Source organism: Ciona robusta, chromosome 3 (genome assembly GCF_009617815.1).
Source record: "Ciona robusta chromosome 3, ASM961781v2".
In the NCBI taxonomy this organism is placed as follows: domain Eukaryota; kingdom Metazoa; phylum Chordata; class Ascidiacea; order Phlebobranchia; family Cionidae; genus Ciona; species Ciona robusta.
The window spans coordinates 8,888,026-8,913,089 of record NC_143237.1 but is presented as its reverse complement, the minus strand read 5'-3'; the positions used below and the strand labels follow the sequence as shown (position 1 = coordinate 8,913,089).

The window sequence follows — 25,064 nt, the reverse complement described above, 5'->3', positions numbered from 1 at the left end:
ATTTTTCCCACCCTACTATATATATATGGTATACCCGTGATTGTGCATAGTTTCAATTTTAGAATATCCGTACCTATTGCAACGACTTTAATGTTAGAATCATGAGGTTTATTCGGTAAAGGAGACGCTTCGCACTGTCGTAAATGATATTCCCCTGTCACCACATTGTCAAAGAATGGAGAAGTGTCCGTACACTAATATGTTTCTATCGGATGAGGAGAATTCCCGCACGTTAGGAATGAGGCTTAAATGTTTGTGGAGAGAAACTGCCTGCTGGTAAGGTAAAATCAATTGAATTTAACTGCGTTTATAGAACTCGTTATATTTTGGTCTAAAGCGCTCATAACCAATGTACGATATAGAGAATAAACGGTTTCATTAATTTTAATATATGCATGTTTTTTCGACTGCTAGGCAAAAATATAAACTTAAATACCCGGACTTTGGTAGTGCCCTGCGGTTACGTGCCTCGTATAGTTGACCACGTGTCTCCGTGCAAATGTTATCCTATTGTCCCGGTATACGCAATCGTATCTTGGTCAGTTTACTCTAGACGCACTGTAAGGACAAGGGCAACAATAGACACCCGCGGAACGTATGTAGAAGCATGTGTACACCGTAGCTAAACGAGACAGTTGATAGAACACTGGTGACAAACAGAGTGTCTGTATTTCGTGGAGGGGCGGTCTGCTATCGGTGCACTAAGGTATCCCGGCGCTACAATCATTTGGAGTATTCGGAATAAAAACCAACACAAACAGAAGGTTATACGGGCCAAGTGTGCACGCTGGGTCGTGGGATATTCTTTCGATGACTATACAGACATCCTTCAGTTTAAAAATGTGACAGGTTTTTAAAACTCGGTTGAACGTAACCAAAGGCGCAATATTAATAGTTGAATGCCGTTGTTTATATTTTGATATTTGTCGCGTACAGTTCGCGCGTGTCCCGGGATTAAGTGGACCGCTTCGGTAACAGTTGTTGGCTCGCTCCTGCTGGTCGTTGTTCTATTTTGGTTAGCCGCCTGTTGCTTCGGCACCGGACGCCTGGTATGATGAAAGTACTCGGTGCACCCATTAATCTATGTGGCCGCATCAAGATTACGTCATTAAATAACAAAGTGCGACACGCGCATGCATTCATTTCACTGACGTCACTTTAATATAGTCTGGAAAAACTCCGTAACGAGTGACGTATCGTTTAAAGTCCAGTTATTAGTTTGCTCTCGGCTAAGGCGGCAATAAAATTATTTTAAAATCAAAGATGGCTTATATACAAATAAAATACTGAATGTGATGAAATTCTAACTACATAGGAATAATGATTGTCTATTAATAGTATATAGAGATATAGATTAAAATACCCTTGCATTAGAAACATGACGTATCTAACCATAACACTTGCTCGGTTTCGAATTAAGCCGTTAAGTGATTGAAATATACGTCTCTTGGGTAAAGACACACGAGGCGTGGTAATGTGATAGGCGCTATACAGAACGTCGGTTTTAAACAGGTGCATTGTTTATTAAAGCCCACGATACACCATAAACTGCGAAAGAATTTATCGCAAGTTACAGTTAGCCATTTCTCTGATGAGGTGTACAAAATAGCACTTATTATTCATATATCAACCTCTATCCTATACTTTACAGTCCTTGCGAATTCGCAAATTGGTCCGTATCAAAAAATCCTTTACGTATTTTATTATCTCTTCCCACCACTTTAACCTAGATTTGACATCATACCATAGGTGCGATATACCGCTTGTATACTTACTATATACGTGTTCGCTATAGACGAGTTGCAAGTGGCTTCTATCATCAGTGATTACGGAGCCATAGAAAGGTCATACAAAAGCTGTTTCTACGACTCTGAGTGATTATACATCAAAAAATCAACCGTGAGGTGGTGCTATAGTGCTTGGTCACAAATGTAAACAAAAGACGTAAAGCTGTCACAAGTCAGTGGCTTGTAAATTGGTGTGGTGTCTGCACTGAAACTGACCTTTTCCGTAATTCTGCTTTTAATATTTGTACTATTCTGTCAGCGTGAAGAGTTGTTTTATAATCCATGAAGACGATTTAACAGGCAATATGACGGAAAATGAAAATGAGAAAACACCGTTGTTACCCCAGGACGACACCTGCTTGATTCAAACTAAAAATGGCAGTATTCAGAGCATAAATGGTTCAAATGAAAATAATGAGACTGTTCCCGCAAATAAAGGCACTGGGACTCTGGGTGCAATATTCATCGTAGTAAATGCTGCTATGGGAGCTGGAATGTTGAATATGCCTGAAGCATTTAAACATGCAGGAGGTGTATTACCGGGAACTATCATGCAATTGGTATGTCGTTTTATATATCACTCTAATTTTAACCAAACGTTGTGCCAAAGGTCGTCAAACAGCTTTTATTCAGTAGTGCTATAATGTTAATATACTGATACTTTTTAATATGTACTTTTTTAATACATATTTTTTTACATTTAGACTTTTCTTGTATTCATTTTGGGCAGCTTAATGATACTTGCATATTGCTGCCACCATCATCAGTGTTCAACTTATCAAGAAGTTATTGAAGTGATGTGTGGCAGGGGTGTTGGGGTTGCCACTGAATGTTGCATCATGTTGTATATGTTTGGCACAAGCATAGCTATGATAATCATCGTTGGTGACCAGTTTGATAAAGGTAATATACAAACTGAACTCTGTTTTTTATACAGCTCCCACAAGTGATGTAAGTGGGCTATAGGGCCTTTGTTATCAGCATTGTAAGTGTACAAACTGCACAATGCTAAGGTACAAGTCTTTCCCTTAATTCTGAGTGTGTTTCAATTTATTTCATTTCCATCAAAGATAAAAAAACATTCAACAGAATATTTGTATTTGTTATCAGTATAAACAAATTACCTCAAAATGCTAAATTGTTATCGAGCCTTCGTATAACTGATCATATACTGTAGTCGTAGTCATAGCTATTACATTGTTATGATAAGCTACTGTTTAAAATTTTAAACAACTACTTTATAATGCAGTCATGGAAGCAAGTGTTGGTGTTAATTTCTGCCATCACTGGTACATGAACAGGAAGTTCACAATGTGTGCCTTCTCTACTGCAGTCATTCTTCCACTTTGTATTCCCAAAGACATTGGTTTTCTGAGGCATGCCAGGTCAGTACTTAACTTTGATTTTTGAGACACATGAAATAATCAAAGATTGTCACTTGTATAAAACCAAGGCTGTCATTGGCATTTGCATAATCCCACTTTTACATCATAGCATTGTAGGGGTCTTAGCAACCATAATAGTGATGATCACTGTGGTGGTTAAGTATGCGACTCACACCTACACGCCAGGTACCATCCGTCATTCACCTAAGAACGTTTCGGAATTCCTTTCAGCAGTTCCTGCCATTTTCTTTGCCTATCAGGTATTTTTTGTAAAATTTGTAATACCCTTTGTTTGTTAAAATTGTTTGTTACCTCTTAAAGAAACTTAATGAGATTGTAACTACATGAATAAGTTACACATTGGTAATCTGCATTCTGAAATTAACTGAATCATTATCTATTAAAAGTAAATTTCTTTGCCTTTGATCTTTTTTACGTAATATCTATCATAAACACCAAACATCATGTGTTTTAATTCGGTTAATTTCCAAAATTTTTGTTTACAGTGCCATGTTAGTTCTGTTCCTGTTTATGCCTCGTTGAGAAAGAAAACTGCAATTAACTGGTTGATCGTAATCTTATGCTCCATTCTTCTATGTGCTGTTTCATACTGCTTAACAGGTATTCTCTTTCCTAAGAAAATGCTTCTCCAGTACTGCAATACACCAATACAGTGTCGTTTTATGCAGATGCCTCATATTTATAATCTCTTTACAGGAATATGTGGTTACTTAACATTCGGTGATGATGTGGAAAGTGACATACTTCAGAATTATAAAGCAACAGATTTCTTTGTGATTGCTGCTCGTATTTCTATTGTTATTGCCATGTTAACTTCCTATCCCATCCTACAGTTCTGTGGCAGGTAATGGCCATACATCATAAATCATAATATATGTTGTGAAACTACATGCATCACATACCTGATATGGCTCAGTAACGCTGAGCACTCTGTGGCACAAAAGTGTTTTAAACATATTTAGCCCTTTCAGTGCTTTTGCAATAGGACTGTGCATTGACCAATAACCAAAATTAAAAATGTGCAATTTAAACTTGAAAATGACTGTTTTTTTGATACCCAATAAAAACATCTCTTAATTAGAGCTGCTATCATCACGCTGTTCATGAAACTGAGATTGTTTTCAACTACACCGCGTCCTTCCATTGAAAAGTTGCGACGATATTTCATCACATTTACTTGGTTTTTCACGTCACTTGTTCTTGCTTTATTTATTCCAAATATTGGTGAAGCAATTGCTGTGGTCGGTGGACTGGCTGGTTGCTTCATATTATTGTTTCCAGGTATTTTTTAAATGACAGATCATGTGCAATAGAACATAATGTAACTTTCATAATGAATGGGCAATAATTGTTTACTGTTGGATGTGTAAATTGCAAGGAGACATGCATGCTTGCGCATTCTTTTGTGTGATCTGATTTACAAGCCGCATTTTACAACTTTGAACCAGTTGTGTAGTTGCTGTACCAGTACTGCTTTACAAATACAATTTGTTGTTTGTTTTATGTTATAATAGCAGTGCAATTGATGCTACAATCATACAGTGTATTTCATCTATATGAACAAAACCTACTTCATTAAATAGTTATAAATTCTTACAACATATCATTTCTGTTAAAAACCGTTTCTTTTTCATCAGGTTTATGCTTGATGGTCCTTGGAGCAAATCTTGTATCAGAAAGCAAATGGAAACCAAGATTATTAATTGTCATCGGAATATCTTATTCTGTGGCGGGAACTTTTCTTTTCGGAGAAATAACAACGGAAGCAATCATGAACGACATTTCAAACTCTGTACCTGAACTTTCCAGCATTTGTTACCAGACCTAGTATTTATCTCTTTGGTTTTATCAGTGTTACTTATCTGTGATTTTATTGAACCTTTTAAAATTTTACACTAATTTTGAAGGTGCAAAGTTTTTCCAACTATCTTTGCCTCACTTATATATGCGTAACTGTACATTATAATCATTCTTCGTTTTATTCTATATTGTAGTCATTAATAAGTATGTTTTTTACTCTTATTGCATTTTAATAAATATCTAGGAAAATTGTTTGACACATTTATAACATATGCCCCTGTAATTTCTCTCGTTGATCAGCTGTGCTTGTTCTTTGTGCTGTTAGTTTCTAAATTAAAAAAATATATCTTGAACTGTTTAAAAAATATATCTTAAACTGTGTACTAGCATATTTTAACATAAGATAGATAAAACTGTTCTGGAGACAGATTGTATAATTCTCAATATAAAGTGGTGACCTGTGCCTGGCACCTTTGGTTTCGTACAAATAAAAAATTTAGCAATTACATTGTTGTTTATTACACAGACAACAATACTTTGTAATCTTGGAATACTAGTGAATAAACAATTCTTGATTCTCCACAGCCGGTAAAAAAATAGGTAGAAATGTATTGAATCAAAATGCTTCCCATCATCCAATAACATATCTCATAATCTTTTTAAAAAATAAAATATTTAAAAGCTGCAAGCAATTAGTACACCTTTTGTCAAAAAAACATACCATTTACGAAGTTGAACACATCGCGCTGTGGCAAAATGGTCAGCGCGCCAGCCTCTAACGCTAACGGTTTCGTGGCCATGTATGTACTTGGGCAAAACACTTAACAGCAATTGTGCTACAACCCAGAGGCGCTTTATAGGTTGTCTAAACTGTCAGCCATTCATTTTAGAAAGTGTAAAAATCCCATAATATTTAACCATAAGGTCACTTACATGGTATCTTTTAAGCGGACACGAGGTGTATGAAACAAGACACCTGTAGTATAAAGATTGCTTACATACAAAAGACGTGGAACATTCATTTAATAAAATTAAAATAAAACAGTGCACATAATAGCGATGATTTAAAAGCAGCTACATTAAAATTACAGTCTTTTGAAGAATATCTGTGGCATATACCATGAAAATAAAATTAACTGCACCACAAGTCAAGAGCATAATGTCAGCATTCAGTAAAAAGCAGATTTTTCTTCCAGGTCTGAAACATGTAAAGCGGCCATCATTGCTGTCACTTTGATACCTGAAAAACATTTTAATTAAATATACTGTAACATTAAACCTCTTTAACTTTTAAAGTAAAGTCTGTAACCAGGAGTGGATTTAAACTAGAATGACGGAGGTTTTACGCGTACCAGATTGGTGCTCTGGCAGTTGAGTGACAGTTTAAACCGAAATTGCAATGAATAGAATTGCTTACTTGTAGGAACTACCATCTATTTCTGAAAAGCTTAGTCTTCAATTCCAGGTCTGATTACACCAATATTGCTTTTTCCATTTTTAAAATCCTACCTTGGTATCTTAGTTCTTTTAGTAATTTGAAATACTCATTGGTAATGCAGCAATTAGTGATAACATGATCAGGGTAGTGAGAAGCTGCCTCAAATATTGTGGATCGCAGTTGTTGCTCTTCAGTGCAAATTATACGGCGGGCATTGCCTATATGTGTGGGTGAGTCAAATCCAGTGATCTGAATTAAACCATTTAGAAGGGTGAAGTTTACTATTTGAAGTACAACAATATATTCTAATATGTATAATTAAACTTTCAACATATATATAAAAACTGTTGTTTCCTAGTTAACAACAGTAGTTTCATACATTACCATATCTGGCGAGATAAATTCTTTGTTCCATAATATGCAGGTAATAGTTTTAACAATGATAACTCTTCACAAACAGGAAACTATTTTAACTATATATTTTCTAGATCAGTCTAAAAATGCCATAGCATACTGGTACTCTGCTAAGTTCTAGCCTAAAACAAAAGATATCAAACTACAATTTCTGACCAAAACATTGTCTTACTTTGCCATTATAATCAATGACAATAACTTGGCTTGTCTCTGCAAGTTTTCTTGCACGGTTCCGAAGGTAACTAAAAGCTGCCTGCATCTGTTCAGGTTCAAATATAACAGCGGCTATGCCGTCAAAATCCATATTGACATTATCCCAGCCATCATCAAGGGGATTGTGAACTTGGTTAAAAATAGTCATGCCAGAAATATTTTCACCCTCCCAGGATAACCTACAGAAAAACATCTGTATTATTGGAATAAGTAGGATGAAGCCTTAGCTAGATAGGGCTTAGCTTTTATAATTGATAAGTAAATAAATGTAACATATAAATCCTCACATGGCATCAACAGTGGTTACAAGAAGGATGTTCTGTTTCATACACACATGCCGATAAAGGGTTAATTTAAAAAACAGTTGTACTGTGTATCAGAAATAAGTTATGTAGGAAAACACAAGTTTTAACTGTTGCCATGACACCATTTTCAAACAACCTTAACCTTAATGTATGAAGACTGTTCCTAATTCCACGAACTTTCTCTGAAATGTCAAACACACTTGGGTGATTTATTATCTGCAGCAAATAACTTTCAGTGACATTTTTTAGCTGGTCCAGTTTGCGAAAACTATTCATACCATCATCCAATCTGTAAAAAAACACAAACAAATAACATTTACTCACTTTCGGAAATATTTTAATGTCAAAAACAGTTTTTCAATGTCAAATGTTAGGCATAAACTTCCTATATCTTTTTCCAAAAGTTTGAGTAGGCTATTACAGTAAAGGCAGTTTTTATTCGGTGGAATTATTAATAGTAAATATACACACCTGATGCTTGGTTTGGAACCAACAACCAAACAAATAACATCAATTTTTTCATTATCGTTCTTAATTGCTTTCTTAAAGCAGTTCTTCTCTAAACCGAGTATGGCCAGAATTTTGTCAAAGTCATCTTGATCTTCAGTGTTACCAAGTGCTACAAATATAAGTCCAATATTCAAAAAAAAATGTCTTAGTTTTAAAATAGATTTTTTTTTTCAATATTATGGTTACTAATTTTAGGTAAATAAGAAAACACCAAAGTTTTAAGTGTAAATATCACAACTGTTTTTCTACTAACCTAAAATGGGTGTATCCCAACTTGTATCAATGTTTGGAATAGCTGGTGTAACTGAACTGTTACCAGTGAAACTAATACCATCACTAGTTAACTTTTCTTTCAAACAAATAGCATTAACGTCAGTTGTTTCAAACACATTACTGTGACTCTTAAGAAACCCCTCAATCTTTGAAGGGCTTTTTCCAACAACAGCTTGCACAGTTTTTGATGCTTGTCCAATGTGACCAGCAAGTTGAGTTATTGATTGTTTCCGCTTTAATTGTAGACGTTTAGAGAAGAATTCAACTGCATTCTTCTCTATTTTATCAAAATCCAAATCCTCGTCATCATTATCTAATATTTTATTAAAATAGTTTATATACTTTAGAATATATTGTTTTGTAGTTATCGCTCCTGGTTCTAGGGCAATGAGCCGATTCAGGCTTAAATATCAAGGGCATCAACCACAGAATTTAGAAGAAATATATTTTACCAAAATATTATTTAGCGTGTTCTAACGTTTTGTTCTGGGGTAATGGACCAATTCAGGCCTAAATCCCAGGTTGCCATGTTGTAAAAGTCACCCATAGAAACTGCAAACATTATACTCAAACTAAAAATGTTATAGAAGGAAGTTCCTTTTGCACAGAAATTTGAAGAAACTGGGTATTTGTCAGATTTAAAACAACACCCAGGATAATTTCAGTGACAACTTCACCTGTCACTGACAGGCTATTTGACAGTAATAATAAGAATTTCCTAACAAAACCAAAAAACATTTGATATACTATTTTAAAAATAATGAAGCAGGAAACTGATCTATAACAAAACAACAAATTTCTAACCCTCTTCCGAGCTGTCCAAGCTTGGTTGCTCCATCTTCTCATACTCTGCGGCTTTGATTTTTGTCAGTGAGTGAAATTCAGTAGAATAATCAAGAGGTTGACTGACCAAACTAACCGTTTCTCCATCAATATTGAAGACAGTGGGATAGGATGTGAGAAACTGCTTTGTTGAAGCTGGACTCTTCCCACCAATGATAGAAATAACATCAGGTGATGCTTGACTCAACGACCCAGCCAACTTAATAAAAGTCTTCTTTTCGTTAGTTTTAAATTTTGACTTAACATATTCTACAGCCTCGTTAGAAGAAGCTTTGATACTACTTTGCAGAGACTTCACAAAATTTGTAGATTTTACACTCACTATATCATCATTCAATTTAAGAAGCCATTTATTTTTCAGAATGAATTTCTTGAAAATTTCTGGCTTTGTTGACCCCACTATGTTTCTTATCTCCAACCTTGCTTGGTTAAGATGACCTGCCAATTTCAACACACTCAAATTTCCCTTTTCTTGCAAAATTTCGCCGAAGAACAAAGCAGCTGCCACCTCATCTTCCTTTAAGTTTTTAATACTACCAGCTTCCTCACTATCGGCTTTGTAAACTTTTTCCCCGACGCGAAAAAAGCAATCCTGGTTGCGAAACAAAAAGTTCACTGCTCCTTGCTGCCACCCGATTGCTTTAATGTAATTATTAGCTTTATCCGAATACAAATTTTCAAATTTGTGGAACAACATTCCTTCTTCACCGATACTTCCAAGCAAGAACTGTTTGATACTCTCTTCCAGCTTAGTAAGACATACATATCCTTTTTTAAAACAGAATTCATCTGGACGTTTTAACAAGAACTGGTAAAGTTCACCTTCTGAGACCGTCTTCAAAAATTTGGGGCAGTTTGTAGGAGTGTTCTTTGAGCCTTCTGTGAAGCACTTAAGTAATTCACTGACTGGCAAAGCTCCATTTGCACGTAATGTATCCACAATAAACTGCCTGTATTTATCAGTTAAAGCTGCCATCTTAATAATGAATTTTTTTCATTAGACTATCATTGACTGAAAAATAGGTTAACATATTTTATAAGTATTGTACATTTATACAAAAAAGAAGAAACGCATACACGTAAAACTAATAAAATAAACATGGGACTATACAAAGAAGACGGAAAATTTTTTCCGCTAGAGGCGGTAATTATTTAAATTAAAAAATACGAAAAAACGAACAAAACAGCACTACAAAGTGTTAATAAGTGTAAAACAAATTAATTAAATAATAAAAATACTTTTCCAAATACATAAAACACTAGTAAGAACATATTTCCCACATTAGGTCGGTTATATACGCTCTTTCGTTGTGTTTACTGTCGTCGAGTCTGTGGTGTAGCGGTTTGCGTGCTGTCGTAAACTCCCTTTGTTTCATTTTTACCGGGTTCGAGTCCCGCACAGTGGAATACTTTTTTTATCTTTTTTTTTTCAAGTTTTTTTTGTTTGACGAGTTTGGGGTTAGGAGTTAGGGGTTAGGGGGTTAGGGGGTTAGGGGTTAGGGGTTAGGGGTTAGTGTTAGGGGTTAGGGGTTTATATCTTATGTGTATAAACCGTGAAACTAACTGCTCCCCATAAAATAGAGAAACGAATTTGTCATCGCCTCCTAGCGGAAAATTTTTTCCGTCTTCTCTGTATAGCTCCATGTATAAAATAATGCATACGAAAATTTACATATTATAAGTTTTATCACTTGTTATTTTTTTTAAATGTGACACGCTTTACAATAAATTTTAGTTCTATCATCAGCATGCGCAAACTAGAGTGCCTAGCCTAAAATCATGCTGCAGGTTACCAAAATCCCTTCGTTAAGATACACATGCTTTAGAACAACCAACCTAAAAGCGGAACTAAATTCACGAGACGCAAATAAGTAGAAACCATTCAGTAACAAGGGGATTTTTGCAAAGGGATTTTTTTTTTCGGCAAAACCGCTTGGTGACGCTAACCAAGGGGTGATTGTTTATGTTCGGTGGTTGATAACGTATTACTGCTGTGATCTGTAACGTTGCAGTTCTTTTGTGTTGTTAAAGTTACTCTTGCATCATGGCAACAGCTTCAGCAAATACATCTGTCAGCGAAGATGAACTGATAGGCGATAAGAATGTGATAGTGGAGTCGATATCAAGGTTTATATTTTATTTACAATTCCACACAAGTGACACAACTGTGTAATTTTGTTATTTTAATCTTACAAATCACAGCAACGTTAACTAACCAAATTTCTTTACTTTCAAAGTTCTATACCTAATTAAACTTTTGCATTTAAAAAAAATCTACTTTTTTAACAAAGTTACCATCATTTGCAGGTTTTATAACAGCACAGAAATGAGTGACATTGTATTAAAACTTGGAAACCAGCGATTCAGTTCACATCGTTTTGTGCTTGTTCTTTTAAGTGATGTGTTTCGTGCAATGTGTTCCAAAAGGTCAGTTACATGAAGTATTTGTGAAATACTGAATGTGTGAACTTGTCGATAGCCTCATCATATTTGGTCTTTACACATCATATTTTTTTACTCTAAAACAAACAAGGAAAAACTAATGCAACTGATCAGATTACATCACATTCTTTAAAATGATGATTTTATATTCTAACTGTACATTACTGCACTTTGGTTTATGTTCACCAATATTTTGTAAGTGCTAATTGAATTTGAACTAAATTTGATAAAACACCATATTATCCTAACAGTGTGAAGTAAAACAACTCTGAACTCTTTATTTCTGGTAGATGGGATAATAACAAAGTGAATGAAATTGAACTGAATGAAAATGAGCAATGTATTCCTGTGTTTCCACGCTTCTTACATTTTCTATACCATGGTACTGTGTATGTGAACACAACCACTGCGTTACCTTTACTTATGTTGGCGGATAAATACAATGTGCAACCACTGAAGCAATCATGTGAACGATATGTTCATACTCAGGTATAATAATATTGCAGTAATTTGAATTATCCATTTAATGGCAATAATAAACCTAATATTTTAATTAACATAGCAAAGAGATAAGAAATAACTGCTATACAACATTCGCTATAATACACTAAAGATAAAACAAACAAATTGGTAAAAAAGAGTGACTGTTGAACCATATAAGTAGCATCTAATATGAAGTTGGGAAAAAGAAATATTTAATTAAGAAGATTACTACGTATTTAAAATAAAAGTTTGCTTAAAGACACGAAACAGGTATTGAATTGTATGCCCAAATTTAAGTACATGGTGTACATCCATCATATTTTAAATCAGTATTTTGTAAAAGTGTCTGCAGACAAAAGAAAGAGCTGTTACGATTTATTTACTAAATACTGAACAAAACCGTTCATAAACAAATATACAAAAAAAGCTAATCCACCCATTACAACATACTAAGTTTATAAATTCCTACTTATTCTAATACAGGTCCATGAAGGCAATGTAATTGGAGCTATCCGATGGCTGCCATATTTACAACTATGCGGCCACCGTGATTTAGAAAACTCTTGCATTGAAGTTATTGTAATGGAAATGGAATTCGTTCTCAAATTTGACGACTTCCTGCTGCTTAACCTTGACTTCCTAGTTTTGTTGTTGGGACGAAACGACATTGTTGTCTCGTCAGAGTATTCCTTGTACAAGGTTGGTAAAATATTGAAAAGTATTTTTATAAGTTCTTGGGAAAAATTTAGCAAAAACTTTATTCAGATTAGCAGATAATATATATCACAGAAATAAAAAAGCTGAAATAATGATAACACACAAAAAAACTTATTTTTCAATAGCTTTTGTAAGTTTTGCAATTTTTAATAAGTTTACCAATTCCGATATTATAACATAGGTCTAGGAGGTTGTTAGCGATGATCCTTCATCTTTAATTCTTATAATTTATGCATTTTTTAAATCTACCAATTCCCATCTTATAACACAGGGAGTTGTTAAATGGTTGGAAGCAAACAACAGCGGCGACAATCAAAACAACTTTGAAGTTCTCATTCCACAAATACGTTTCTCCATGATGTTTCCAGAGCAACTAATCGAAATTGAAAAATCAGAGTTTTATCGTCTCCACCAAGATGTTATCGGACCTTTCCTATCTCTTGCTCACCGTTTTCGATCTTTGGCTTTGGAGGTCAATCTTTTACACAAACCCTTTGAATGAATCTTTCACATATATCCCTAGACAGCATTTTTGCAAAGCCTATTTTTACAACCCTTCCAATACTAAGCAACTTTGTAGCTAAAATTTCATTACACTACATATCATATATATATTAATATACATACCATATTATTATTATGCCCATTGCTCACAATGAATTCACAAACAGGTATCAGATGATTCATTTTGTGACAACATCTACCGACCAAGGAACTACACCAACAGTGTGTGGTGTCATTACGTTACACTTGATGCTGATAGCGTTAATTTCCACAATAAATGCGTCAATCTACAGAATGCAAACGACATGCTCATGTCAGCACATCAGCGTGACCCAAACTGGCAGGTGAGTGCAAATGCTGAAATAATGCATCGTCACTTTCACTTTGTAATTTCCTTGGAGCACTGTAGTAATATTTGTAAGATACTGTACAGAAATTTCTCCAACTCAGTGATCAAAGTGATTGTCTAAATTTTCAGCCAAAAAAAAACAGAGTCTATTAAATAGAGCACACATGTTGTACTTCTGAAATTTGCTTTCACCGCGAAGATAAACAAATGATATTATTTTTCCTTGGTTGAGATATTGATAAAAATAGGTTTTTACTTTGCTCAATATATGTAACTCCCAAGAGAACTCTGTTTGCAATCAGTTTATTTATTTCTTTTTCTTTCATAGGTCCAGGTTCTCAACAGTGAAAAGAGAGACAACAACAGCAGTGTATTGTCATCAGGTACAACAAACTTACTTCAACCCCTATATTATGTAGGAAGCAGTATCTTACTATTTTTAAAATCCAAATTCCGGCTTAAGTAATACAGCACAGTTCATTAATTTCTAACAAACATTTCTTTGTCTCTTTAACAGCTATTATGTATAGACTACATAATTATGTAAATAGAAAGTGTAGTTTGTTCTTACTTTTTACATTAAATTACTTCACTGATTTTCTTATTACTTGTTTCATAGGATTACCTACATTTTCTGGATTTTTCTTTTTTTTCCAAATATACCTGATTTACACAAGTATGTCTGAAAAAAGCAGTCTATAATAGAACTTTTCATAAAAATCTATCCATGTATTTATTCTTTTTGCTCAAACAGGTTCCTTACATACCATACTTTTTTTCATCTATTGTAAAATTACTTAAAATAACACAGCTAAGCTCATTAAATTCTAATACGAAAATTGTCTAACTCAGAACGTGGTTTTCGGCGTCAAAGCAGCACATTATTCGCGAACCCTTCAGCAGCCACTTCCACAATTCCATTGTATGTGATGATACGTCCTTTGCGACCGGTGCGTTCCAATATTGTGGTTGACATCTCAATGTTTCAAGTGAAGAAGGAAAAGTTAAGTCACCACCTTGACACAAAGTCACTTCTACCAGATTCGAATTTAGCAGAAAACGGAGCAGGTTTGCAAGTTATAATCTAACATTCCTACAAAATTGAGAATATGTATTGCTTTCTTGTGATCATTACAAAACAGATTGCATGTTACAAAATTTAATGATATCAGATTGTAGATTCTTTTTGCTGAAAAAAGAAATTCTTGTAATACCCAAGCCCAAAGGTAAACTCCCACCCTGAAAATAGTACTATTTGTCTAAATATTTGAAATATCAGTAAACGGAAACAGTATGCATCAGACATACAGGGCCAAAATGTATTTGTTTAAAGATACACATCTGTTTAGTTGGAAATGGATCACAGAGACCAAAGATTCAGATCAATGGCCCTCGATTCTTCTACCCTGCCACATCCACACGTGATAAGATGTTTCAATCGGTTCCCATACATTTCTCACTACTGCCGCAAACAGCTTCTGAACAGAAAGTCATTCTTCAGTAAGATTTTGTTTTCATTTGTGCTGCGTTGTAATGATGCAGCAGATTTTTTTAACAAAAATATAAAAATATGTATGAAAATTATTATTATTTTTCATGCATCGCAGCGGTTACTGCTTTTCTGTACCATATTTTTGTGCGTACAATGTATGTATCTTTCAGAGTGGTATGTGTAAATGGCAATACTATTATCTACTAATAGTGAAGCCAAACAAGGTTTCTTGTAAATTACAAATCTCCTGCTTTTCATTTCACAGCCATGAATTTAACCGGGATAGCCTGGAACACCCGCCCGAGATCCCTTGCGTGTCGTTTGGACCTCATTTCACCAACCCTGCCCGCCCCGTGCACACTGTCCGTCTCGCCATCATCACTAAACCAAGATTTCGATCAAATGACGACGTAGCAGCGGAAGCTAACAATGAGGAAGATTGTGCTGATGAAGCTCTTCCAATTCTAGGCTGATTGAGTGAAATTACTTTGACAACTACAAGGGGCATAGTTAGCTAGCCGACACTGACACTTAGTGAATTGTTTGGTACCCCCAGCTACATGTTGTGGTAGCTTCTCATGCTGTTCCATTTTTAGTTATTGTCACACAATTTTCAGGTTTTCTGTTAGCTAAGATGATTTTTTGTTTCTATTTGTCATTTTAAGCTATTCCGCTGTCTTTAACATTCCAGTGTGAATTAGTAATGCTTATTTATTAGATACCTGGAGAGTGCAATTTACGTAATAAACCACACACACACACACACTCAAAAAACCAAACAATTAATTAGGGCAGATATATTTATATATCTATATATATAGAGACGTACATATATGCCAAGATACGTGGCTTGCTAGTGCTTGTATTCATGCGATAACAATTAAAAAATAAAAAAATCACCTCATGTTTAACCTTTACACACAATATTTGCTTAAAAAATAGAAAGTTTTAACAAAAAATCCAATTATTGAAGCAAGCATACTACTTAATGCATGATTTGCATAAAACACAAAGTAGAAAATTATGGTACTAAGATGGTATCCCAGAAGTCGCACACTATGTAGATTTCGATTAAAATATCTTTGGTATAAGTTCAACAATAATCAAGAGTAAAAGTTTTATAAAAATAATTGATGCGTGTGTTAATACAAGTGGTAAACAAAATGCGCATTTGTTAATAAATGGATATTCAAATATATTTTTATAAAAATGTACACGGTACACGATTTCTGGGGCATTACAAAAAAAATTATTTAGTGGAAAAATTGTGGGAACTTGATATGCATGGGTGTCTTGATTTGGAGTTTAGAATTTTTTTTTGTGGTGAAAACTGGGTTGCTAGCAATCCATTAGGAACCACAAGGAACTGTACAAAGTGGATTCAATGAAATGAAATGCCATAAAAAGACTTGTGTATGACTGTATAGTAGCAAAACATGATTTTTTAAGAAAAAGGAAAAATTTGAGATTATTTGAGTCTATGTTGCAATGATGAGAATTGGGGTTGATTATCAAACCGGCTATGTGCATAGGAGCATGCCAGGGGAGTGAAGGAACACTATTTACATTTCAATGCACAATTGTAAGGGGTTGTATAATAAGTTAGCTAATGGTTAAACATTGGTGCACAAAAATGTATAAGGAATATTAGTTTACAGAATTGCGGACAGTCATGGTACTTAGGTCGAGTTTCGGAACCGGAGATATTAAGTTGGGTAATATAAAAATTGATCACAACTGATGCTTCAATGAGCATTTCACCAAATTGCCCAAACGTATTTACAATGCTAAGGTAAATAAATTGAGGAGAAATATTTTGGACCAATATAGTCATGCAAGTAAACAGTCACACAATGGAAATTGGACTTCAAACCAAGGGCATAGGTTAGGCGTCATAAAAATACCAAATGCGCTTGCACCAATTCCTTATCATGATAACAAACGGCTAAAAAACCGTCAAACTGCAAAGTTTATCCCTGCTGGTATAGACACAAGAAGGAACATTTAACATTAATATAAACTTGTACTGGGTTGAAAAAACATAAAAACAAAGAAAAGGGCTCGTTAAAACGGCCGCCGTTGTAATGTTAAGTAAATTTCAACCATTTTTTTGAATAAAAGACAGCAGTAAAACTTTTTTTCGTCCTATTTTTTGGAAAAACTTTTGATTTCACTGCGTTAAGAAGTCACTTCAAAAACGCGGTTGAAGTAGATTCGAAAATATACTAATTTTGGGACCACGAAAAAATAAAGCAAAATATGGGAACATGCTATTTCTCCATTATATCGTATGAGGAGGTTATAATAATTTAAGTGCAAGAATTTAGCCGGGGGATTACGCCTAATGATGTTGCTGTTAGGAGGGAAATAGAAGTTCTTTTCTTTCTGCGTAACTGCCAATTAATTTTATGCTTTTAAGTTTGCCTTGATAGTAGTTTGAAACGGGTAGTCCCACAGCTTGCTGGATATTCCAAAACCTGAGGAAGGGATCTCAATTATTTACAACATGAAACAGTCTAAGAACAGGAGATGAGAATTTGTATGTCGTAACCTAAGCCCACTTGATAGAAAGAAGATACAGTGGAAATATAAAAAAAAACCTGCAAATGACAATTTAAAAGCAGAATTTTACTTTTTTTTCTCAAAAAATAGCCACTTTTGATTTAAATTTACCTTTTAAAAATTTCAAAGATTTTTTGATTTGACAAGTTGGTTAAGAATTCCATCTTAATTCAATACACAAAAAAGATAAACGTTTTTGATGAAAAACAAAAACGAAAACCATATACAGAGCTTAAAAGATGTTTATTTATTGTTTACATTATGTGCATGGAAGACTTACCTAAGTTAGGGCTTTCGAAATGATGACGTACGTGGTAAGCCCGGAGTCTATCAAAATAACTCCCTCTCTTTGGTTGACCATAATGCAAATAGTAGTGTGTCATGTCATATCCTACATAACCTAATATCACCCCTGCTGAAACAATATCCGCCACCCCAACAACAAAACACAACCTAAATACGGAATAAGCGATGAGAAACAACATGGATGCCGGCACTGGTGGAAAGACTAAACGTCCGCTGTCAAATGGAACCTAAAATAATAAAATTAAGCCCGTTAAAAAAATCAAAGTGCGCAAAAATTTAACAAGAAAAAATAAATAAATTAGCTATTAAAAGCGTGAAAAATAAACAGAAGTAATTGTTTGTGTACACCCTGGTAGTAGTATGGAAAATTTAACTGAAGTGGTTTATGGTTAGGTTAGATTTAAATCAAATATAAAGCTATCAAGGCATATAATCTTATCCATTATACACACCAGAGTGAACCACACAGAACATGTCTCTGGGGTTAATAAGGTTTTGAGGTTAATATAAAGATAAATATGGGAGTATGTGGTAAATATACATGCAGTGATTGCTTTATACAAGGTTTATATTATACTGAAATCCTATTTGTGTAATGTAATGTTCTATGGAAAGTAAAATAAAAAAAGGCAAATTACATTAGCTTCCGATTAAAAATTACCCACTATTTTAGCAAGATTTTAGTGGTCAATGTACTACTACAGTACAGTATATAACAATCATATTTATTTTATTACTTACATATACCTTTTTACTGAAATAATATACTAAATATTGTCAAATCAATAATATATTTCAAGGTCTAAGTTACTACTCTATTTCAAAAATATTAATATTACACAATTGTATTTTGTATTGTACTATAAGAACAGAAATACAAATTTGTCACATTAATAATTAATTTCAAAAGTTTTGTTTTCTTACCTTGCATTTTGTATTATACTATTAAGAACACATACCCAAATACACATTAAATTATCAATTTTAAAATTAATAACTCCAAAAGTTTACTTGCTTACTTTATGATGTTGTCCATGAAGAAGAAAGTGAAGAGTGATGAGGAAGTAGGAAGTTTTTGGAGGTTCCGAGTGAAAGAGCCATCTGTGGAGTCCGTACTCCAGGAATGTCCACAATAGAATTCCAGATACGAACACTACAGGCATGTGGTTGGTTGATAAAACAACTCCATCACCTTGGAAAAAAAATATCTTGTAGGGGCATATCCAGAAAATCCAAAATTTGTAAATGGAAAAGTTGCTACAATGTAAACTAAAAGTACAACGATTAGTGTTTTTGATTTTTCTACACAAAAGATTAGTGTTTTTGATTTTTAGTTGTGTTCGTATGTCTGCTTATAGTCACTTTTTGAGTGATGTGGTAATAAGACAACTCTGAAATGAAGTCAAAAATCTTTGGCTTTAAAAATTATAGGATGTTACCATTACCCATATAGAATAGAAAAGATTAACAAATTTTTTCTCGCAACTACATAAGAGATAAAGCAAAAACCTTAGCAGTAAAAACTTAAAATCTTGATTTTAAAAAGGAATGAATTTTTCATTTTTATATGCATCTAAATTGTGTTGCACCTGCAAAGACAGCGCAACATGCTATGGTCTCATATTAAATACAAACAGCTATATAAACATTAGCCCCAGTCACTGCAGAGCGGTGCATAAACTTTAGGCGTAATATTTGACAATATGAGTCAGATAATGAACTGAGTCAACTCATTTTGTAACCGGCAATATGACAGAGAACTTTAGTGGCATTTGCTATTGTTGGGTAAAAGAGCTTTAACCTGTGAACGTGACACATTACACACGCTTTAGGGTTTTTTGTTGTGTAAGCAAACAAGGTAATGGTAGAGATCAAAACACCGGGTATATGTGGTATAGAACACACACCAGTTGTTGCTTTAATTATTTATTACAGGCTTACAGCATAGGTTAAGGGGAATTGTAAAACTGCTATAAAGAAGTGTGGACAAAAAGGTGTTTAAATACTTATAGTGAGGAGGATAACGCACCCATGGGAATTCAGGGCTTTTTCTAAGAACTAGTAATATTTTATGATAAGTCACGCAGCATGCAGCACAAAAGGTTAAAAAATATTAAACTTTCATTAATCATACAACGTCCCCTTTCAGTGCTGCTACAACACTACTAGCAGTAGTTACTATGTAGTTAATTACTTATTTGACAAGACTGAAACTGTCAGGTGATCTCTAATGGTTTAACAACCTATAACAAGGCTTGGTAAGGAAAAAATGGCATTCTAAGCATAATAATTAAAATAAAACAAAAAATGTGAATGTATAAATAAACATTCCAAATCAGCAATAAGATATTTAGAGACATTATATATATATACCTGGTAAAGAATGTAATATCATGGCTTTTCCTGCCAGGAACTCAGTATGACTTCTCAAAACAAATAGCGCTACTATCGGAAGCCACACAAGTGGAATGATATACCTGAAGAACAATTATAAATTATTGATTACTTATATTGGCAAGTTATACAGGGCTGTAAATCATACGGCAAGTAAACAAGAACTGTGTATTGGAAACTAAATGTTTCAAATTTTAGTAATTTTTTCACTTTTTTAATAGCTATTCAATAAAGAGCTTGTAAGAGTAAAGTAATGTTTGTTTTTAACCCTTGTGCCGGCTGGCAAAGCTGGGATTATAAGTGAAATTAAAAATTAAAAGCTTTTATATTTATATGGTCAATGGTCACTTTGTATTACTTGTATGTGCTTAACAAGCTGTTACGCACTCATTAAGTAATTAGGTCAGTGTAGTAATTAGAACAGTGTAGTATAACGCATGTTTGAGCATTGACAGGCGTATAGAGTTACTTAAATACTAGACCAACTGCTGCATTATTTATTTACTACACCGCATGCAAATACAAAATTGAAAAACATTTTTTTCCAATGCATTTTATCCAGTCGTAAATATTGCTAAAATGTATGCCCTATGCGGTGTAGACATTGATGTAGTTAAAATATAAACATACATTGTTTCATACAGTTTCATAAAATGCTAGTAACAAAATTAGATGGGCAATGAGTGCCAATGACACAATATGCTTACTAACTGACATTACATGTAGTGTCATAAATGGACACAAATATTTAGTAAAAGTAGTGAAATTGCACTCAAACCTATTAAGTCAAAAACGAGGTATACCCATAGTCCCATACCACACAGTCCTAACTATTTTAAGAAACAGCAATTTTGAGTCAGGAATCAATAGCATACAATAGCATGCTTCAATGAATGAATGAATAAATGGCGTATCAATTCAATTGCGTCTTGCAAGAATTTGGGTGTTTGAAATGTTAATAGCGCCCGCGGGAAATGTTTGGCAATTCTTGCAAAAGCAACAAGTAATGAAGAATGAAACTAGAAGAGTGGTAACTCCCAAGAGAGAAGGCTGTCAATGACAGCCTTGTATTGGAATGTAAACTATAAATAAATTCCTAAAAAAAATTGCCCAACAGTTTGCAGTTAAAAGGGAACTTAAATTTCTATTTTTTAAATTTCTAAAAGAATTAATAAGCTACTTTTTCTAACTAGCTACATTTGTATATACAACTCACCATGGAGTTTTGGAAAAGAATTCACAAAAGTCACTTTTAAAAAGTCGTAACGAACGATCCACAGGGTCATCCACCCAATCATGATATTTTTCACGCAGATGACCAACTTGCCACAAAACTGGTTCGTTCCAGTTTATCAGGTCCTCCTACACATAGAAAATATCTATTATATATATGTGTCAAATTGGCAATGTGTGAATATATAAATTCATACTGTTTAAAGTTTAAAACGGTAAAACAAAAAAAAGTTCTGGTTTAATATAATCTTTTAAAGTAAAATAAACAAATTGTTCAATTTTACAAATTTATTTCATTTGACTAAAGGCCTACCAACTGTAGATTAGGATCATCTGTTTAAACAATCTGGTTTTTATCATGAAAAATTGATTAAGGTTTAAATTTTTAATATTTACCTTTTTAAAAACTGAGTACCAATTTTACAGCAGACTCTATATTTTAAAGTAACAGTATTCATTAGTCTATCCCTACCAGTGAAAAACTGGTATAAATTAGTTAATTGTTGGTTTAATTGGATGTAGTAAAACAAAATACTAACCGTTGGTTTGATTTCGTATAGTTGATTGGAGGCAGGACTGGCATTCTGTTTCCCATTATAACTCAACTTACGATCTCGTATTTCCGGTCCATTCAATCCATTCAGTGTTGTGGACTGAAATGTGACCAGACACTGATTATTCAACTGCTTTAAGTAAAGATGTAAATTCAATTCCATCTTTCATGATATATTTTGTATGTAATTAGTAATTATACTAATATACTATGTAGAAGAAAATGAACTATGAGTTATAATTGCAAGTTTTACTACCTAAATTGAAATAATAAAATAGAAAATAAAATATTTTATATTGATGTCATCATTTCCTGTTTTGCTTTATTAACTATATAAGAAGTTTTGAATCAAATTTGCATAATATATCCCATCACATAAATAAGTTTCAAAACTACACATTTGTTTTAGCAATCTTTTAAAGTGCAGCTAAGCCAGATAATCTTTGTGTATACATATAAGACATATTTTAAGTATCCTTAATCTTAAATCTGGAAGTGTGGTAACTGGTAAGTACCTCATTTAAAATACAACACAATCTTTAAAGCCTAAAGACAAACAAAGTGTTTTAAGTTTACATAATATACACAGCAAATAGGATGGTTTTTATTTAACTGCATTTGCCAATGATTAAAATTCCTTTTGTAACAACTAGTAAAATTACAAATGTGTATGAAGCAATACCACACAACTAATTGGCAATTACATGGTAGAAGCAAGGTGTACATTCATTATAATGGATGTGCAACAAGACATAAAACCTATGGCTATAATAGCCCCAATAGATTTTCCAACCTCTGAGAACAAAACTAATTTAGTTTAAAGAATTATATATACATTTCATATTTATTACTATTAAAAAAATAAAACAAAAAAATTAAAGCTTATTGCAAAGGAAAACAGATAGACTTATGTTGTAAGAACATTATTCCTAGGTACAATATATAAAAATAGTGAAAACATTCATAAAATTGTAAACAAAAACTCACATTCTCAGGCTTATAGTCAGCCACATAGTATTGTTGCAACCATCTGTATGCATTCTTGCTATGAACATGAGGTGCGTTAGCCATGATATTTGTCACGTCCTTCCCATGACGTAAACTCAGTATTTTGCTTCCACCTAAAATAAAAATTACAGCCTAAACGTTGGGAAACGTACCTTTGCAAAACGTTATGAAGAAAAGTTTTTTCATTAAACCGTTTAAGAGTAAGATTACAGCAAAATCATTGGAAAAGATATAAAAGTACTTTACAAATTTTCGATAAAATCAAAATATGGTGTTGATGTAATGAACTTTAAAGCATAGAATTCAACAAAACAGATTTTACAATCATATAGCTTATCAAGTTTAAACAGAAACTTATTCATTAAAGCATTTTTTAAAATGCTATAATATTTAGGCTTTCCCTCAGAATATAAAATATTCTGGCAATTGTAGAAAAAAATCCATGCTTTATTCATAGGCTAGTTAATGTTTGCACCCACAACTGTCTATAAAATTAGCAAACACGCAAAAGTAAACTTGGTAAGTTTATTTCACTAACTAATCAAAACTTTAAGAACAAAACTACCAAAACTGTGTAACAAAAAAAATTGAATTGTATATAATATATCAATAGCATAGTTTATTATTGGTCAAACAAATTTAAATTCAATACCAGTTAATCGGTATAATACAAAACTATGGCTATAATTACCTGGATGGACATTTACAAACTTGGTTACGTCATAAACTTTCTCATTGTGTATGATTAGGGTTTGATTATTCTTCTTAGCGTCCTGTATTTCCGAATCACACAAGCAAGGCATGGCACGTTTCTTACTATGCAATACCTTTATTTTGACGACTATGCAAAACCAAACTACAAATATTGCAAGGAAACAATTGTACAAATGTGTAATAGTGCACCGGTAACAAAATAAAATCAAGCCAATTAGTGACCATACCACCTTTTCATTATGACTGTTTCTTACACATCATCAACTATCCGATACACAGTAAATGAAATTACTCTGACGCTCACCTAATCATAAGCTATCCATTGTGTTAAATTACGTAAACATGTACGTACACCACACAATTACTATGTACAACGCGAAAACCGAATGAATGAAACTATCACGAACATCGCTACATCAGATCGCGCGATATTACAAAGTAGTTTTAAGAAAAGCCACTAGGTTTGAAGGTACAGCATAGAAATTATTTTGAGACCAAAAACGCAGATTCTTTAATATTAAAACACGCTTTAACTTTTATTTTTAAAGCTTAAATTACAGTAAAAATATCATAATAATAATACTTTACAACATAAACAAAGATTGAGTTTAATTTGCTTGCATTTTTTAGCATTTGCCTTTCTACGACGTTTATGTTGTTACCATGAATGGGGGCTAAACGCAACTTATTTTTTTAAATTTCATGATGTTTCCATCTCCACCGGATTACGTAATCTCCAATAACCAATTTTACTTCTTTATATTTAAATAATATTTTCTCATGGCGTACTGGAACAAATATTAGTTACACATATTAACTCCAAAAATAAGTAAGTACAACCATGTCACTTCATTCATTCATTCATTCATTCATTTCACTTGTATTTGAAGCAGCAAAACTAATCACGTGCTGTAAGCCCATTCTCCTAAGTTACGTCATACAAATTACGTGCGTACAATCTTCACATAATTCTTATGACGTAACGTTCTGTTTTTTAAGGTTGAGCGAAACTCTGGCCATGGCTAAAATACCATACATTTATTTCAGCATCGGTGTCAGGCTTATATGACGTTTGCTTGCTGCACACGGTATTAAAACGTGCTGCATAACCTAATTAGTGCAGTTTTAATACCACACGGGCTTGTAATTCAAGCTTTTCCCGAATAATTGTCGGTCTCAAACCACTCTAAGGGTATATGTGTCCACTTAATTAAATTGGATATAGATGCAGAATAAGAGAAACAAAAACCATACAAGAGTCAGCGCGACGGGCATAAATTTATAAACAGAAATTCTGACCAACCAGAACATTAAAGTA

The 25,064-nt window shown here is 33.5% G+C and overlaps 4 protein-coding genes across 4 annotated transcripts; 2 read left to right on the top strand and 2 right to left on the bottom strand.

Annotated features, from left to right (window-relative positions):
- The first annotated feature begins 1,714 nt into the window (after positions 1 to 1,714).
- Positions 1,715 to 5,499, top strand: LOC149738990 (sodium-coupled neutral amino acid transporter 7-like). Its single transcript, XM_089875618.1, has 8 exons — positions 1,715 to 2,347; positions 2,492 to 2,690; positions 3,037 to 3,172; positions 3,282 to 3,432; positions 3,679 to 3,793; positions 3,890 to 4,037; positions 4,275 to 4,474; positions 4,831 to 5,499. Exons 1-8 carry the CDS (start codon positions 2,093 to 2,095, stop codon positions 5,019 to 5,021), a joined length of 1,395 nt encoding a protein of 464 aa, XP_089731744.1. The 5' UTR covers positions 1,715 to 2,092; the 3' UTR covers positions 5,022 to 5,499.
- Positions 5,500 to 5,998: 499 nt separating this feature from the next.
- On the bottom strand, positions 5,999 to 10,024 carry LOC149738989 (uncharacterized). Its single transcript, XM_089875609.1, has 7 exons — positions 8,951 to 10,024; positions 8,127 to 8,459; positions 7,835 to 7,982; positions 7,506 to 7,652; positions 7,018 to 7,237; positions 6,503 to 6,680; positions 5,999 to 6,233 (listed from the first exon to the last, which is right to left on the bottom strand). The coding sequence occupies exons 1-7, from the start codon at positions 9,963 to 9,965 to the stop codon at positions 6,163 to 6,165; spliced, it is 2,112 nt and encodes a 703-aa protein (XP_089731735.1). The 5' UTR covers positions 9,966 to 10,024; the 3' UTR covers positions 5,999 to 6,162.
- An 887-nt stretch (positions 10,025 to 10,911) lies between these two features.
- On the top strand, positions 10,912 to 15,739 carry LOC149738988 (BTB/POZ domain-containing protein 17-like). The gene is made up of 10 exons (XM_089875613.1): positions 10,912 to 11,116; positions 11,297 to 11,416; positions 11,722 to 11,920; positions 12,398 to 12,613; positions 12,903 to 13,103; positions 13,303 to 13,479; positions 13,813 to 13,867; positions 14,337 to 14,552; positions 14,834 to 14,984; positions 15,242 to 15,739. Exons 1-10 carry the CDS (start codon positions 11,034 to 11,036, stop codon positions 15,447 to 15,449), a joined length of 1,626 nt encoding a protein of 541 aa, XP_089731739.1. The 5' UTR covers positions 10,912 to 11,033; the 3' UTR covers positions 15,450 to 15,739.
- On the bottom strand, positions 15,670 to 24,131 carry LOC149738987 (fatty acid 2-hydroxylase-like). Its single transcript, XM_089875629.1, has 8 exons — positions 23,724 to 24,131; positions 23,012 to 23,145; positions 22,011 to 22,124; positions 21,455 to 21,600; positions 20,218 to 20,321; positions 18,864 to 19,036; positions 17,819 to 18,071; positions 15,670 to 17,453 (listed from the first exon to the last, which is right to left on the bottom strand). Exons 1-8 carry the CDS (start codon positions 23,833 to 23,835, stop codon positions 17,383 to 17,385), a joined length of 1,107 nt encoding a protein of 368 aa, XP_089731755.1. The 5' UTR covers positions 23,836 to 24,131; the 3' UTR covers positions 15,670 to 17,382.
- Positions 24,132 to 25,064: the final 933 nt, after the last annotated feature.

Bases quoted from the DNA above. Each gene is read 5' to 3' on its own strand.
- LOC149738990 (XM_089875618.1), top strand. From the start codon at position 2,093: ATGACGGAAAATGAAAATGAGAAAACACCGTTGTTACCCCAGGACGAC. The intron at 2,348-2,491 runs GTATGTCGTTTT...TTTTACATTTAG, and splicing joins CGGGAACTATCATGCAATTG to ACTTTTCTTGTATTCATTTT. The intron at 2,691-3,036 runs GTAATATACAAA...TTTATAATGCAG, and splicing joins TGGTGACCAGTTTGATAAAG to TCATGGAAGCAAGTGTTGGT.
- LOC149738989 (XM_089875609.1), bottom strand. From the start codon at position 9,965: ATGGCAGCTTTAACTGATAAATACAGGCAGTTTATTGTGGATACATTA. The intron at 7,983-8,126 runs GTTAGTAGAAAA...TTATATTTGTAG, and splicing joins TTGGGATACACCCATTTTAG to CACTTGGTAACACTGAAGAT. The intron at 6,234-6,502 runs GTAGGATTTTAA...AATGTTTTTCAG, and splicing joins AAAAGAACTAAGATACCAAG to GTATCAAAGTGACAGCAATG.
- LOC149738988 (XM_089875613.1), top strand. From the start codon at position 11,034: ATGGCAACAGCTTCAGCAAATACATCTGTCAGCGAAGATGAACTGATA. The intron at 11,921-12,397 runs GTATAATAATAT...ATTCTAATACAG, and splicing joins AACGATATGTTCATACTCAG to GTCCATGAAGGCAATGTAAT. The intron at 14,553-14,833 runs GTTTGCAAGTTA...ACATCTGTTTAG, and splicing joins TTTAGCAGAAAACGGAGCAG to TTGGAAATGGATCACAGAGA.
- LOC149738987 (XM_089875629.1), bottom strand. From the start codon at position 23,835: ATGCCTTGCTTGTGTGATTCGGAAATACAGGACGCTAAGAAGAATAAT. The intron at 20,322-21,454 runs GTGAGTTGTATA...ATTGTTCTTCAG, and splicing joins TTCTTTTCCAAAACTCCATG to GTATATCATTCCACTTGTGT. The intron at 19,037-20,217 runs GTATATATATAT...TTTTTTTCCAAG, and splicing joins GATATTACATTCTTTACCAG to GTGATGGAGTTGTTTTATCA.